Below are 17,500 nucleotides of genomic sequence, written 5' to 3'. Positions count from 1 at the left end.
GCTGACCGCAGGAAAGACTGCACCAGGAGTGGAGGGGCCAGTTACCCTTTCCCACATGTCTGTAAAGCAAGCTCCATGGATTCCCTTACCTAACTACAAGCAGTATAAGGAAAAAACAGCCCTGCGGTCCACCGAGAGGCGGGATGAAAGATGGATCAATCAGGACGGATAACACGGAAACGACGGACACGACAATGACGAACGAGCAGAGGACCCTCAGAGAATGTGGCTGTGGGTGGGCCAAGGAAACAACTTACCGGGGCCTGCGAATACACCAGGGAAAGGCAAAATTGCGGCGGTGGTCGCAACCAGATGCAGGCTTGCACTGCAGAAGCAGATCAGACAACGAGGACTCTTAGCCAGGTTGAGCACCACAGTGCTATTGATCCCACCATTGGAACTAGTGAGCGAGGGGAGGACCAGCCTTCCCAGCAGGAGGTGCAACAACAACAGCGAAACCGTGAAACACCAAGTACAGAACCCACAAGAGGAACATCAGAGAAGCATATCCGGAAAGCCAAAGTGAAGTGGCCAAAAGCCAACGACAAAGACTCTTGGAGCAGATTCGATTTAAATGTATGCACCACCCTCCAAAGTGTGCTAAGAGGCAGTGTAACTTCCAAACTAAACGTTATGGGAGACATCATCTACGAAGAAGGGAAAGAGCGATTCGGATTGATGCCACAGAGGAAGATCGTTCCCAAACAGAACGGGAGAGGGAAATCCTCCAGCTCGTAAAGGAAAGCCGCCTCTTACGCAGGCAGTGGAGGAAAGCCAATGACCGGGAGAAAGTCGGCCTGAAGAACCTGTGGGACCAGATCAAAGCAAGACTCTCACAGCTGAGGAGAGCCGAAAGGATCAGGAAACGCAGAAGCCGCAGGGAGAAAGCAAGGGCAAGCTTCTGTCGGGACTGCTTCAAGTATGCTCGAAGCCTGCTAGAGGAAAAGAAGAACGGGACACTCCAGACCAGTGAGCAGGAGTTGGAGGAACACATCACAGTCCAGCTCAGCGATAGCCAAAAGGACCTCCCCCTGGGATCACCGGGGCACGTACCTCGCCCACCTGAGCATTCCTCGCAGTTTGACGCCACCCCCGCCGAGATGGGCTGAGGTTAAACAAGTGGTTGAGCGTGCAAGAACTGCTTCAGCACCCGGACCGAACGGGGTACCTTACAAGGTTTTCAAAAACTGTCCCGGACTCCTGAAGCTGTTGTGGAAGCTGATGGGCGTTGACTGGAAAACCCAGTCCATACCATCATCATGGAGCAGAGCAATAACAACCTTTATCCCAAAGGAGAGCAACTCCTGTAACGTCGACCAGTTCAGAGGCATTGCCCTACTAAATGTGGAACGGGTAGCTTTTCTTCACCGTGGTGGTGAAGTGGATGACCATCTACCTTCTGGCAAACAATTACATCAACACTAGTTATCAGAAGGCAGGCGTTCCAGGCTTCCCTGGCTGCGTGGAGCACTCGGCCATGATCTGGGAGCAAATCCAGTCAGCCAAGAGCAACAAAGCGGACTTGCATGTGGTTTGGTTGGATCTGGCATATGCTTATGGATTGGTTCCACATCAACTCATCAGCTTTGCGCTCAACTTCTTCCACATTCCATCATGCATCCAAAGTCTGGTAGTAAACTACTTTAACAACTTCGAAGTCTGCTACACGACTCAGGAGATCTCAACTGGTTGGTACCAGTTAGAGAAGGGAATAGCAATGGGTTGCTCTATCTCTCCAATACTGTTCACAACAGCCTTCGAGATCATCAATCAATCAATCAATGTTTACTTATATAGCCCTAAATCACTAGTGTCTCAAAGGGCTGCACAAACCACTACGACATCCTCGGTAGGCCCACATAAGGGCAAGGAAAACTCACACCCAGTGGGACGTCGGTGACAATGATGACTATGAGAACCTTGGAGAGGAGGAAAGCAATGGATGTCGAGCGGGTCTAACATGATACTGTGAAAGTTCAATCCATAATGGATCCAACACAGTGGCGAGAGTCCAGTCCAAAGCGGATCCAACACAGCAGCGAGAGTCCCGTTCACAGCGGAGCCAGCAGGAAACCATCCCAAGCGGAGGCGGATCAGCAGCGCAGAGATGTCCCCAGCCGATACACAGGCAAGCAGTACATGGCCACCGGATCGGACAGGACCCCCTCCACAAGGGAGAGTGGGACATAGAAGAAAAAGAAAAGAAACGGCAGATCAACTGGTCTAAAAACGGAGTCTATTTAAAGGCTAGAGTATACAAATGAGTTTTAAGGTGAGACTTAAATGCTTCTACTGAGGTGGCATCTCGAACTGTTACCGGGAGGGCATTCCAGAGTACTGGAGCCCGAACGGAAAACGCTCTATAGCCCGCAGAATTTTTTGGGGCTTTGGGAATCACTAATAAGCCGGAGTTCTTTGAACGCAGATTTCTTGCCGGGACATATGGTACAATACAATCGGCAAGATAAGATGGAGCTAGACCGTGTAGTATTTTATACGTAAGTAGTAAAACCTTAAAGTCACATCTTAAGTACACAGGAAGCCAGTGCAGGTGAGCCAGTATAGGTATATATGTATGTATATATGTATATAAAGGTATATACAGTACAGGTATATATGTATGTATATATGTATATAAAGGTATATACAGTACAGGCGTAATGTGATCAAACTTTCTTGTTCTTGTCAAAAGTCTAGCAGCCGCATTTTGTACCAACTGTAATCTTTTAATGCTAGACATGGGGAGACCCGAAAATAATACGTTACAGTAATCGAGACGAGACGTAACAAACGCATGGCTAATGATCTCAGCGTCTTTAGTGGACAGAATGGAGCGAATTTTAGCGATATTACGGAGATGAAAGAAGGCGGTTTTAGTAACGCTTTTAATGTGTGACTCAAAGGACAGAGTTGGGTCGAAGATAATACCCAGATTCTTTACCGTGTCGCCTTGTTTAATTGTTTGGTTGTCAAATGTTAGAGTTGTATTATTAAATAGAGGTCGGTGTCTAGCAGGACCGATCATCCTTATTGGTGGAAGACAGATGGTCTGAGGAGTGAGATCTGAGTCAGGCCAGCGACTCCTGGCGCTGCGGAGCTACATGGATGATGTTACCACCCTCCTCCAGACTCCTGAAAAGACTTGGGGAGCTCCTAGCATGGGCACGGATGAAAATAAAACCTCCCAAGTCCCGCAGCCTCTCCATCCGGAAAGGAGCCAGGAACGACAACTTCTCATTCTCAGTGGATGGTGAATTAATCCCACGCGTGGTCGACCAACCTGTGCGGAGCCTCGGAAGGCTTTACACTGCTGACATGTCTGATAAGCACATGGATGCCTCCGTCACTTCTCAGCTGAAGGATGGCCTGAACAAAATTGATCAAAACTATCTTCCAGGGAAATTCAAGGTGTGGTGTTACCAGTTCACCTTATACCATCGCCTGGTGTGGCCCTTGAAGTTGTGCGACACCACCTCCACAACAGTCCTCAAAATGGACTCAAAAGCCAATAGCTACATCCGCAAATGGCTGGACCTTCACCAGATGTCTTTCCAACACGGCACTGTTTGGAAGAGTCGTTCTGAAGCTGCCACTGAAATCCATCAGCTTGGGCTACAAACAGGAGAAGGTGAGGCTCGTGTTCGAGCTCAGAGACTCACCTGATCCGTCCGTCCGTAACACCAAGACCCAAGTCTGTACAGGGCGTAAGTGGAACGCTATACAGACAGTAAACCAGGCCATCGTCCGACTGAAACACCAGGAGATGGTAGGACAGATACTTCGGATGGGGAACAGCATCCAAGATGTGGTCCAAAGCCTCAAGGAAGGAAAGAAAAGATCTGGCGATCTCAGAAGTGGTCAAGATGGAAGAGGAGAGCTATATGATCAAGGCTGTGGGCCAACAGCAGCAAGGGAGATGGACCAATTGGGAGGCCGTTGTCGACAGAGTTGTTACGTGGGCAGACATGTGGAAGATGCCCCAGGCGAGGCTAAGTTTCGATACCCTCCCCAGTCCCAGGAACTTGCATGTGTGGTACGGGGCAGAGGTGACCTGCCAGCTCTGTGACTCCCAGAACCCAAGCTTGCATCACATTCTTTCTGGCTGCAAGGTGGCTTTGTCGCAGGATGGCGGCACGACCGCGTCCTGCGAAAGCTAGCTGAAATTCTGGAAGCACGCAGAGTGGAAGCAAATGGGACCAGTCGGGGAACAGCTCAGTGGTCGATTAAGTTTGTCAAGCAAGGTGGCCGGCCTCACAGCAGCAGCAAGAGCATCCAGTCCCTCCTGTCAGCTGGCGGCGAGTGGAACATGAGGGCTGATCTAGATCGTCAGTTGAAGTTCCCTCAAGAGATTACAAGGCTGCCTTTGAAAGAAAGAGGGACAAGTATTCAGAGCTTGATAGAGCAGGATAGAGGTCCTTCACCTATCCAGTAGAAGTTGGCTGTAGAGGCTACACTGGAACGTCCACCCAGCGGCTCTTAAAGTCCCTCGGGATCAAAGGCTCCAACCTAAAGAAGGCCCTCAAAGCCCTGGCAGAGGAGGCAGAACAAGGGAGCTTCTGGTTGTGGCTCAGAAGAAACGACAAGGCTTGGGGAAAGCAGGGCGTCTAGACAGGAAGTAACATGGGTCTCGGGGTGCTGGAATAGCAGCACCCTGAGACCCATGTTAAGGTATGCGGTCAGGCCTACGCTTGACTCAGGGAAATGGACGTCCCTGCCATGCATCGTCCCTTAGGACTCTTTCCATATACACAACAGCAATAACACCGGGGTTGGAATGTGGGTACAGTATGGATCCTTTAGCTGGCTGCAGGGGGCGGCGGGGAGACGTCCCTGTCGCTGCTCCACCACCCAGAGATGTTCCGGGATTAAAGGAGCGAAACATCCATGAAGGGTGGCTCCCGGCTGATGACCCGGAAGTGCGTCAGGCAGTAATGCCCTGCAAGTGTTGACTTGTGCTTATATCTACATATAATAATATATTATATATATGTATATATAAACACGCATGTATATATTATATATTATATTACACACATATACATATATACATACATATATATACAGATATATATTTAATTTTAACGTATATATATACACATATATATACACACATACATATATTTATATATATATATATTTACAGTATATATACACAAACACATACATACATACATACATACATATACATATATATTTAACATATATACACACACATACTGTATATATACACATATATACATACATATATATTTAACTATCATATATATACACACACACATATATATATATATATACATATATATATATACATATATATATATATATATATATATATATATATATATATATATATATATATATATATATATATATATATATTAATTAGATTATCCAGAAAATACAAACAAAATACAGAGTCTGGGAAAACTGGCGTGCACAAGCGATCCCTCAGAAAGCTGGCGTGCACATCACTTGTGCACGCCAGCTTTCCGAGACTCTTATTTTGTTAGCGCAGGCAGCATGAAGCGGGGCTTTTATTGTGAAGATAGGAAATGTGCAGTCGGCCTTTAGAGTTTTGACGGAAGGGACGGCGCGAAAGTCTGTTGAAATAAAAAGTGTTTCTCGCCTTCCTCTCGGTCATTTTTTCCTAATAATGAACTGGCAGCAGCCAGCGTCATCTCACAAGACCCTCGGGTGCCGTGAATGTCAATCAAACAAGCTACGGAATTTGCCGCCAATGTTTTTCTTGTAAAGTGTATGGAAGCTGGATGAATTAGATGCCAAAAACCAACCACTTTCATGTGGTATTGTACAGAAAGGACAACTTTTTTTCCTCCTCCATTTGAAAATGTGGGCGTTATCATCATTACTGTCTGATTCCAATCAATGCAAGTCATCAGAATCAGGTAATACACCAACTTATATTCTTGTCTTGGTGAAAGAAAGACATCTATATGTGTTACACATGCTTGTATTATCATTAAACACATTTAACTTGTTTACAAAAATGTCTCTTTCATAAATAAATAAATATAAATGATATATATAAATGAGGTAGATCCCCTCGAGTTGGTCAATTGAAAAGTAGCTCGCCTGCAGAAAAAGTGTGGGCACCCCTGCCGTAGATGTTATAACGTGAGGAAAAGGGACTTGACGACAGGCTGTCCTCACTCAGGCCCGGCTGGAAATCGGTATAAATTCGGGAGAGGCAGTGAAATTCGGGAGTCTCTCGGGAAATTTGGTAGGGTCGGCAAGTATGCGCTGGAAACAACAACAAACTCAAAATAACCTTTTCTGTTGGTAGTGTGCCTCCGTAATTAAAAAAAAAAGTGCCTTGGCTCAAAAAAGGTTGAAAAACACTCGAATTAGGTCTCGGATAATCTTTTTAAAAAATGTCGTTGAGAAATTGAAAGAATAAACGTCGCGCAAAAACACCGCCAGGATTCATTTCCGCCCGGGGAGGCGATCTGGCTCCTGATTGGTTCGCGTGGTGGCGGTGGGCGTTGCCGAATCCGAGCGCATTCGCCGGCTCTGATTGGCCGCGCGCCGCCGCCAATTCCCAGTCGTTGTCCTGGCAACGGCCAGCTCGGGCAGCTTGTCTCCGTAATTAAAAAAAAAAAGTGCCTTGGCTCAAAAAAGGTTGAAAAACACTGGATTAAGGTCTCGGATAATCTTTTTAAAAAATGTCGTTGAGAAATTGAAAGAATAAACGTCGCGCAAAAACACCGCCAGGATTCATTTCCGCCCGGGGAGGCGATCTGGCTCCTGATTGGTTCGCGTGGTGGAGGTGGGCGTTGCCGAATCCGAGCGCATTCGCCGGCTCTGATTGGCCGCGCGCCGCCGCCAATTCCCAGCCGTTGCCCTGGCAACGGCCAGCTCGGGCAGCTTGTCAAAAGGCAGTGCGCGACCGAGCTGCCATGAAAACATCTCCCGCGTCGGCGCGTGCGTGGACGGGCCCCACGGTCTTCATTCCCGCTCCCGAATCCACGCGGTGAGTACTTCGGCTCCCTTAGTTCGCGACGAACACCTTTCGACGTCGGTGGAAGGCGAGAGGGGGCGGGGGGCGTACGTTGTTTGCGTGGGAAACTAGCTTAATGATAGCTGAAGTTAGCTCGTCCGTGGGTAGCGGCGTGCTAGTGATGAGGACGCGTGACGAGGATGCATGTCGAGGACGCATGTCGAGGACGCATGACGAGGACGCATGAGGACATTTGCGCGTTGCTTGTTGTTGTGTTTTTTTTGCACTCGTGTCCGCGGTTCGGGTGGGAGTTTCACTCGCATTCATCGCGTGCCCACGCACGCACTTAAAGTGTGTTGGAAAAGACAACAAGACGTCCTGCATACATCACATTTCTTCTCCATACACGCAGCGACATTGTTAGCGGTGGCGTGACGCGCAGGAGTCCTGTAAATAGTGTTATTGATGCATCTCCACGTCCACGCACCACGCATGAGTCACAGCGTGTTGATACAAAGAGCGTCCACGCGTCCACTGGATGCTCTGCTGGCATCGCGGCGGCGCTCCTGTTCGGAGAGGAGCTTTGACAAGCGGAAATATGTCGCTGGCGTGTTGGTTGATGACCATCCTGGGACTTCCGGCGTGGACTGTCTGCGTGTCCTCCACGAGCAGATCAAGTGGGAGATGAGCAGTTTGGACCTCGATGTTGGAGGAGGGCCGTCGAAGAATTCTCACAAGATCGTCATGATGAATCTTCATGTCATCTTCATGTAAACTTCATGTGATGTCATTGTCAACTTCATGTCATCCTCCTGTAAACTTCATGTCATCTTCATGTAAAGTTCTTCTAGACTTCATGTCATCTTCATGTGAACTTCATGTGATGTCATTGTCATCTTCATCTAAACTTCATGTCATCGTCATGTAAAAATTATGTCATCTGCATGTCAACTTCATCTAAACTTCATCTAAACTTCATGTCATCTTCATGTGAACTTAATGTGATGTCATTGTCATCTTCATCTAAACTTCATGTCATCGTCATGTAAAAATTATGTCATCTGCATGTCATCTTCATCTAAACTTCATCTAAACTTCATGTCATCTTCATGTAAACTTCATGTGCTGTCATTGTCATCTTCATCTAAACTTCATGTCATCTTCATGTCATCATCATGTAAAAATTGTCAACTTCATCTAAACTTCATGTCATCTTCATGTGAACTTAATGTGATGTCATTGTCATCTTCATGTCAACTTCATGTCATCTTCCTGTAAAAAATATGTCAACTTCATGTAAGCTTCATGTAAACTTCATGTCAACTTCATGTGATGTCATTGTCATCTCCATCTAGACTTCATCTAAACTTCATGTCATCTTCATGTGAACTTCATGTGATGTCATTGTCATCTTCATCTAGACTTCATGTCATCTTCATGTGAACTTAATGTGATGTCATTGTCATCTTCATGTCAACTTCATGTCATCTTCATGTCAACTTCATGTCATCTTCCTGTAAAAAATATGTCAACTTCATGTAAGCTTCATGTAAACTTCATGTCAACTTCATGTGATGTCATTGTCATCTCCATCTAGACTTCATCTAAACTTCATGTCATCTTCATGTGAACTTCATGTGATGTCATTGTCATCTTCATCTAGACTTCATGTCATCTTCATGTCTTCTTCATGTCATCTTCATGTAAAAAATATGTCATCTTCATGTCAACTTCATCTAAACTTCATGTAAGCTTCATGTCATCTTCATGTAAACTTCATGTCATCTCCATCTAAACTTCATGTAAACTTCATGTCATCTCCATCTAAACTTCATGTAAACTTCATGTCATCTTCCTGTAAACTTCATGTCATTTTCATGTAAACTTCATGTCATCTCCATCTAAACTTCATGTAAACTTCATGTCATTTTCATGTAAACTTCATGTCATCTCCATCTAAACTTCATGTAAACTTCATCTCATCTTCATGCCATCTCCATGTAAACTTCATGTCAACTTCATGTAAACTTCATGTCATCTTCATGTAAACTTCATCTCATCTTCATGTCATCTTCCTGTAAACTTCATGTCATCTCCATCTAAACTTCATGTAAACTTCATGTCATCTTCCTGTAAACTTCATGTCATCTTCCTGTAAACTTCATGTCATCTCCATCTAAACTTCATGTAAACTTCATGTCATCTTCCTGTAAACTTCATGTCATTTTCATGTAAACTTCATGTCATCTTCATGTAAACTTCATGTCATCTTCATGTCATCTTCATGTAAATTTCATGTAAACTTCATGTAAACTTCATGTAAACTTCATGTAAACTTCATGTCATCTTCATGTCATCTACATGTCATCTTCATGTCATCTTCATGTAAACTTCATGTAAACTTCATGTCATCTTCATGTAAACTTCATGTCATCTTCATGTAAACTTCATGTCATCTCCATCTAAACTTCATGTAAACTTCATGTCATCTCCATCTAAACTTCATGTAAACTTCATGTCATCTTCCTGTAAACTTCATGTCATTTTCATGTAAACTTCATGTCATCTCCATCTAAACTTCATGTAAACTTCATGTCATTTTCATGTAAACTTCATGTCATCTCCATCTAAACTTCATGTAAACTTCATCTCATCTTCATGCCATCTCCATGTAAACTTCATGTCAACTTCATGTAAACTTCATGTCATCTTCATGTAAACTTCATCTCATCTTCATGTCATCTTCCTGTAAACTTCATGTCATCTCCATCTAAACTTCATGTAAACTTCATGTCATCTTCCTGTAAACTTCATGTCATCTTCCTGTAAACTTCATGTCATCTCCATCTAAACTTCATGTAAACTTCATGTCATCTTCCTGTAAACTTCATGTCATTTTCATGTAAACTTCATGTCATCTTCATGTAAACTTCATGTCATCTTCATGTCATCTTCATGTAAATTTCATGTAAACTTCATGTAAACTTCATGTAAACTTCATGTAAACTTCATGTCATCTTCATGTCATCTACATGTCATCTTCATGTCATCTTCATGTAAACTTCATGTAAACTTCATGTCATCTTCATGTAAACTTCATGTCATCTTCATGTAAACTTCATGTAAACTTCATGTAAACTTCATGTAAACTTCATGTCATCTTCATGTCATCTTCATGTAAACTTCATGTCATCTTCATGTAAACTTCATGTCATCTCCATCTAAACTTCATGTAAACTTCATGTAAACTTCATGTCATCTTCATGTAAACTTCATGTAAACTTCATGTCATCTTCATGTAAACTTCATGTAAACTTCATGTCATCTTCATGTCATCTTCCTGTACACTTCATGTCATCCCCATCTAAACTTCATGTAAACTTCATGTCATCTTCCTGTCATCTTCATGTAAACTTCATGTCATCTCCATCTAAACTTCATGTAAACTTCATGTAAACTTCATGTCATCTTCATGTAAACTTCATGTAAACTTCATGTCATCTTCATGTAAACTTCATGTAAACTTCATGTCATCTTCATGTCATCTTCCTGTACACTTCATGTCATCCCCATCTAAACTTCATGTAAACTTCATGTCATCTTCCTGTACACTTCATGTCATCCCCATCTAAACTTCATGTAAACTTCATGTCATCTTCATGTAAACTTCATGTCATCGTCATGTAAAAATTATGTCATCTGCATGTCAACTTCATGTCATCTTCATGTAAACTTCATGTAAACTTCATGTCATCTCCATCTAAACTTCATGTCATCTTCATGTCATCTTCATGTCAACTTCAGGGTTTCCCACACATTCATTTATTAATGGCGGCCCACCACGAAAGAATTACGGCCGCCACAAATAAAAAATAAAATTAAAAAATAAAATAATTATTTTTAATTTTTTTTATATATATTTTTTTTCCGGCTTTTGACTTGCTCCACTGCTCATAAAAGCAATGGCACTCTGTCTGTGAATGACGCTTGTAGTTACATATTATATAAATATGTAAATATTATATAAATATGTACACAAAGTGTTGTAATTATATTCCAACTCCGCGTTCTTCTTGGTCATCGCCGCCATTTAAACCTCATGTAAACTTTGAGTCATCTTTGTATAAACATCATGTCATCTTCACGTAAACATCATGTCATCTTCACGTAAATGTCATGTCATCTTCATGTGAATGTCATGTCATGCCATCATGTAAATGTCATGTCATTTTCATGTAAATATAATTTAATATTCATGTAAATATAATTTCATCTTCATATGAACTTAATGTAATCTCCATGCAAACGTCATGTCATCTTCATGTTCTTGTCATCTTTATCATCTTCACGTAAACGTCATGTCATCTTCATAGCGTAGCTATGTGTGCTACATGCTAACATTACATTTCAACATCATGCTCGGTTAGCAACACTACCATAGCTATGTGTGCTACATGTTAACATTAATTTCAACATCATGCTCGGTTAGCAACACTAGCATAGCTACGTGAGCTACATGCTAACATTACATTTTAACATCATACTAGGTTAGCAACACTAGCATAGCTATGTGAGCTACATGCTAACATTACATTTTAACATCATACTAGGTTCGCAAACCAATCTAGCTATGTGTGCTACATGCTACCATTACATTTCAACATCATGCTCGGTTAGCAACATTAACATAGCTACGTGAGTTACATGCTACCATTACATTTTAACATCATGCTAGGTTAGCAACACTAGCATAGCTATACTTTCTACATGCTAACGTTACATTTTAACGCAGTGCTAGGTTTGCCACACTAACCTAACTATACGAGCTACATAAATGATAAATGGGTTGTACTTGTATAGCGCTTTTCTACCTTCAAGGTACTCAAAGCGCTTTGACACTACTTCCACATTTACCCATTCACACACACATTCACACACTGATGGAGGGAGCTGCCATGCAAGGCGCCAACCAGCACCCATCAGGAGCAAGGGTTAAGTGTCTTGCTCAGGACACAAAGGACGTGACAAGGTTGGTACTAGGTGGGATTTGAACCAGGGACCCTCGGGTTGCGCACGGCCACTCTCCCACTGCGCCACGCCGTCCCAACCTACATGCTACCATTACATTTTAACATCATGCTAGGTTAGCAACACTAGCATAGCTATACTTTCTACATGCTAACTTTACACTTTAACACAGTGCTAAGTTTGCAACACTAACTTAACTATACGACCTCCATGCTGACATTACATTTTAACATCATGCTAGGTTAGCAACACTAACATAACTATACACGCTACATACTTACATTACATTTTAACACCGTGTTAGGTTAGCAACACTAGCATAGCTATGTGTGCTACATGCTAATATTACATTTTAACATCATGCTAGGTTAGCAACACTAGCATAGCTATACTTTCTACATGCTAACATTACATTTTAACACAGTGCTAGGTTTGCAACACTAACCTAACTATACGAGCTACATGCTACCATTACATTTTAACATCATGCTAGGTTAGCAACACTAGCATAGCTATACTTTCTACATGCTAACTTTACATTTTAACTCAGTGCTAAGTTTGCAACACTAACTTAACTATACGACCTACATGCTGACATTACATTTTAACATCATGCTAGGTTAGCAACACTAGCATAACTATACACGCTACATACTTACATTACATTTTAACACCGTGTTAGGTTAGCAACACTAGCACAGCTATGTGAGCTACATGCTAACATTACATTTTAACATCATACTAGGTTAGCAACACTAACATAGCTATGTGAGCTACATGCTAACATTACATTTTAACATCATACTAGGTTCGCAAACCAATCTAGCTATGTGTGCTACATGCTAACATTACATTTCAACATCATGCTCGGTTAGCAACATTAACATAGCTACGTGAGTTACATGCTACCATTATATTTTAACATCATGCTAGGTTAGCAACACTAGCATAGCTATACTTTCTACATGCTAACGTTACATTTTAACGCAGTGCTAGGTTTGCAACACTAACCTAACTATACAAGCTACATGCTACCATTACATTTTAACATCATGCTAGGTTAGCAACACTAGCATAGCTATACTTTCTACATGCTAACTTTACATTTTAACACAGTGCTAAGTTTGCAACACTAACTTAACTATACGACCTACATGCTGACATTGTATATTAACATCATGCTAGGTTAGCAACACTAGCATAACTATACAAGCTACATACTTACATTACATTTTAACACCGTGTTAGGTTAGCAACACTAGCATAGCTATATGTGCTGTTGAGCAATGCTAACATTACATTTTAACACCGGGCTAGGTTAGCAACACTAGCATAACTATACAAGCTACATACTTACATTACATTTTAACACCGTGCTAGGTTAGCAACACTAGCATAGCTATATGTGCTACATGCTAACATTACATTTTAACACCGTGCTAGGTTTGCAACACTAACCTAACTATATGAGCTACATGCTAACATTACATTTTAACACCAAGCTAGGTTAGCAACACTAACATAAATATGTGAGCTATATGCTAACATTTGAACATCATTCCATGTTAGCATAGTCAGTAAAGAAAAGCGGATCGATCAAACGTACAACTCCCAAGTCTCTACCTGACTGATGAGTAGTTGGTAGAGCTCCATTTTTAGGATGTGTAGCGCTGCCTGCCTGTTTTTTTTGTTTTTGCTAAGCAGTGAAGTGAAGTGAAGTGAATTATATTTATATAGCGCTTTTCTCAAGTGACTCAAAGCGCTTTACATAGTGACACCCAATATCTAAGTTACATTTAAACCAGTGTGGGTGGCACTGGGAGCAGGTGGGTAAAGTGTCTTGCCCAAGGACACAACGGCAGTGACTAGGATGGCACAAGCGGGAATCGAACCTGCAACCCTCAAGTTGCTGGCACGGCCACTCTACCAGGCGAGCTATGCCGCCCATCTAGTGGCCGGCATAATATACTAATATTTGTCAGGTAGCGCTTTTTCATTTACAATAGGACTTAATGAGGTTCTAATAAGAGGGAATTGTGGCCATTACACTACTTTCCCTTTCTTTGACGCACTGGCTTCAGAAGAGTCTGTGTGTTGCTTGATAGACATGAAGGGAAAAAAAACAAAAAAAGGTTACGTTATCCTTGGTCAAACGTGATTATTCATGCGTTCACAACCAGCAGTCGTTGTGTATTTGTTGTAAATCCCAACACTTCTGTTCTACACGGTCGCAGGTGAAGGGCCGGCAAACGGGCGGCGATGCGGCGTTTGACGGGAGCTGATAGCTGGCCACGCCCCCTCCGCCTGAGCGTTTCACTGGATGACGGCCTGCGACAATGGTGATGTCATGAATAAATTTGAGGTCCTGGGGATTGTGGGAGAAGGTGAGTGGCGCCCGCTCAGCACGTTACTGTCAAAGACTTTTTTCTTTACCGTCTTAAAAAAGATGACCCATTTCTTTTTTTTTTACCGTGGCAAAGTGGGAGGGGCCCTGAGGTCAGACCTCCCACCTGACCTACTTTCCACCCTCGCACACGTCCTCCATGTTTCATCAAGTATATATATATATCATGTATTTCATGTACTTCAAGTGTGTATATCATGTAGTAACAGACAATATGTAATATGTACAATATATTGTACACACTGCAAGTGTGTGTGTGTGTATATATATATATATATACATATATATATATATATATATATATGTATATATTTATACATATATATATATATATATATATATGTATATATTTATACATATATATATATATATATATATACGTGTGTATATATATATATATGTGTAGATATATATATGTATGTATGTATATGTATCGCACGTGATATCATACACAAGTAAACATGTTGCAGAACTGCTTGTATCACACATGATATCACACACAAGTAAACGTGCTGCAGGACTGCTTGTATTGCACTTGATATCACACACAAGTAAACACACTGCAGGACTGCTAGTATCGCACGTGATATCACACACAAGTAGAAACACTGCAGGACTGCTTGTATCGCACATGGTGTCACACACAAGTAAACACGCTGAATGACTGCTTGTATTGCAAATGATATCGTACACAAGTAAACACACGCCAGGACTGTTTGTATCGCACATGATATCACACACAAGTACAGACACGGCAGGACTGCTTTTATCACACATTATATCATATGCTGCAGAACTGCTTGTATCGCACATGATATCACACACAACTAAATACGCTGGAGTACTGTTTGTATTGCACATTATATCGCACACAAACACACTGCAGGACTGTTTGTATCGTACACGATATCACACGTAAGTAAACACCCTGCAGGACTGCTTTTATCGCACTTGATATCACACAAGTAAACGCGCTGCAAGACTGCTTGTATTGAAAATGACAGCACACACAAGTACAGACACTGCAGGACTGCTGTTATCACACATGACATCACATGCTGTAGAACTGCTTGTATCGCACATTATATCACACACAATTAAACATGCTGCAGGATTCCTAGTATCACACATGATATCACACACGAGTAAACACCCTGCAGGACCGCTTGTATCGCACATGATGTCACACACAACTAAACACGCTGAAGGACTACTTATATCGCACATAAACACACTGCAGCACTGTTTGTATCGCACTTGATATCATACACAAGTAAACACCACAGGACTGTTTGTATTGGACAAGATATCACACACAACTAAATACGCTGGAGTACTGTTTGTATTGCACATTATATCGCACACAAACACACTGCAGGACTGTTTGTATCGTACACGATATCACACGTAAGTAAACACCCTGCAGGACTGCTTTTATCGCACTTGATATCACACAAGTAAACGCGCTGCAAGACTGCTTGTATTGAAAATGACAGCACACACAAGTACAAACACTGCAGGACTGCTGTTATCACACATGACATCACATGCTGTAGAACTGCTTGTATCGCACATTATATCACACACAATTAAACATGCTGCAGGATTCCTAGTATCACACATGATATCACACACGAGTAAACACCCTGCAGGACCGCTTGTATCGCACATGATGTCACACACAACTAAACACGCTGAAGGACTACTTATATCGCACATAAACACACTGCAGCACTGTTTGTATCGCACTTGATATCATACACAAGTAAACACCACAGGACTGTTTGTATTGCACAAGATATCACACACAAGTAAACATGTTGCAGAACTGCTTGTATCACACATGATATCACACACAAGTAAACGTGCTGCAGGACTGCTTGTATTGCACTTGATATCACACACAAGTAAACACACTGCAGGACTGCTAGTATCGCACGTGACATCACACACAAGTAGAAACACTGCAGGACTGCTTGTATCGCACATGGTGTCACACACAAGTAAACACGCTGAATGACTGCTTGTATTGCAAATGATATCACACACAAGTAAACACACGGCAGGACTGTTTGTATCGCACATGATATCACACACATGTAAACACACTGCAGGACCGCTTTTATCGCACATGGTATCACATGCTGCAGAACTGCTTGTATCGCACATGATATCACACACAACTAAACACGCTGGAGTACTGTTTGTATTGCATATTATATCGCACACAAACACACTGCAGGACTGTTTGTATCGCACACGATATCACACGTAAGTAAACACCCTGCAGGACTGCTTTTATCGCACTTGATGTCACACACAAGTACAGACACTGCAGGACTGCTTGTATCGGACATGATATCACACACAAGTACAGACACTGCAGAACTACTTTTATCACACATGATATCACATGCTGCAGAACTGCTTGTATCGCACATGATATCACTCAGAGTAAACACCCTGCAGGACTACTTGTATCTCACATGTTATCACACACAACCAAACACGCTGGAGGACTGCTTGTATCGCACATTATATTGCACACAAACACACTGCAGGACTGTTTGTATCACACATGATATCACACGGAGTAAACACCCTGCAGGACTACTTTTATCACACATGATATCACATGCTGCAGAACTGCTTGTATCGCACATGATATCACACGGAGTAAACACCCTGCAGGACTGCTTGTATCGCACATGATATCACACATAAGTAAACACGCTGCAGGACTGCTTGTATCGGACATGATATCACACACAAGTACAGACACTGCAGGACTACTTTTATCACACATGATATCACATGCTGCAGAACTGCTTGTATCGCACATGATATCACTCAGAGTAAACACCCTGCAGGACTACTTGTATCTCACATGTTATCACACACAACCAAACATGCTGGAGGACTGCTTGTATCGCACATTATATCGCACACAAACACACTGCAGGACTGTTTGTATCGCGCATGATATCACACGGAGTAAACACCCTGCAGGACTGCTTGTGTCGCACATGATATCACACACAAGTAAACACGCTGCAGGACTGCTTGTATCGCACATGATATCACACACAAGTAAACACACTGCAGGACCG

The 17,500-nt window shown here is 42.4% G+C and overlaps 1 protein-coding gene across 3 annotated transcripts in view; it reads left to right on the top strand.

Annotated features, from left to right (window-relative positions):
* The first annotated feature begins 6,865 nt into the window (after window positions 1–6,865).
* LOC133543592 (cyclin-dependent kinase-like 5) overlaps window positions 6,866–17,500 on the top strand; it is a 98,758-nt gene continuing 88,123 nt past the window's right edge. For all 3 annotated transcript variants that reach the window (XM_061888254.1, XM_061888253.1, XM_061888252.1), the window contains exons 1-2: window positions 6,866–6,991; window positions 14,221–14,370. In XM_061888254.1, the coding sequence (XP_061744238.1) occupies window positions 14,307–14,370 (64 nt within the window). In that variant the 5' untranslated portion in view covers window positions 6,866–6,991; window positions 14,221–14,306. The remainder of the gene's footprint in view (window positions 6,992–14,220; window positions 14,371–17,500) is intronic.

The sequence above is a fragment of the Nerophis ophidion genome, linkage group LG26, assembly GCF_033978795.1.
Source record: "Nerophis ophidion isolate RoL-2023_Sa linkage group LG26, RoL_Noph_v1.0, whole genome shotgun sequence".
NCBI lineage: Eukaryota > Metazoa > Chordata > Actinopteri > Syngnathiformes > Syngnathidae > Nerophis > Nerophis ophidion.
This window is presented reverse-complemented; position numbering and strand designations above follow the sequence as displayed.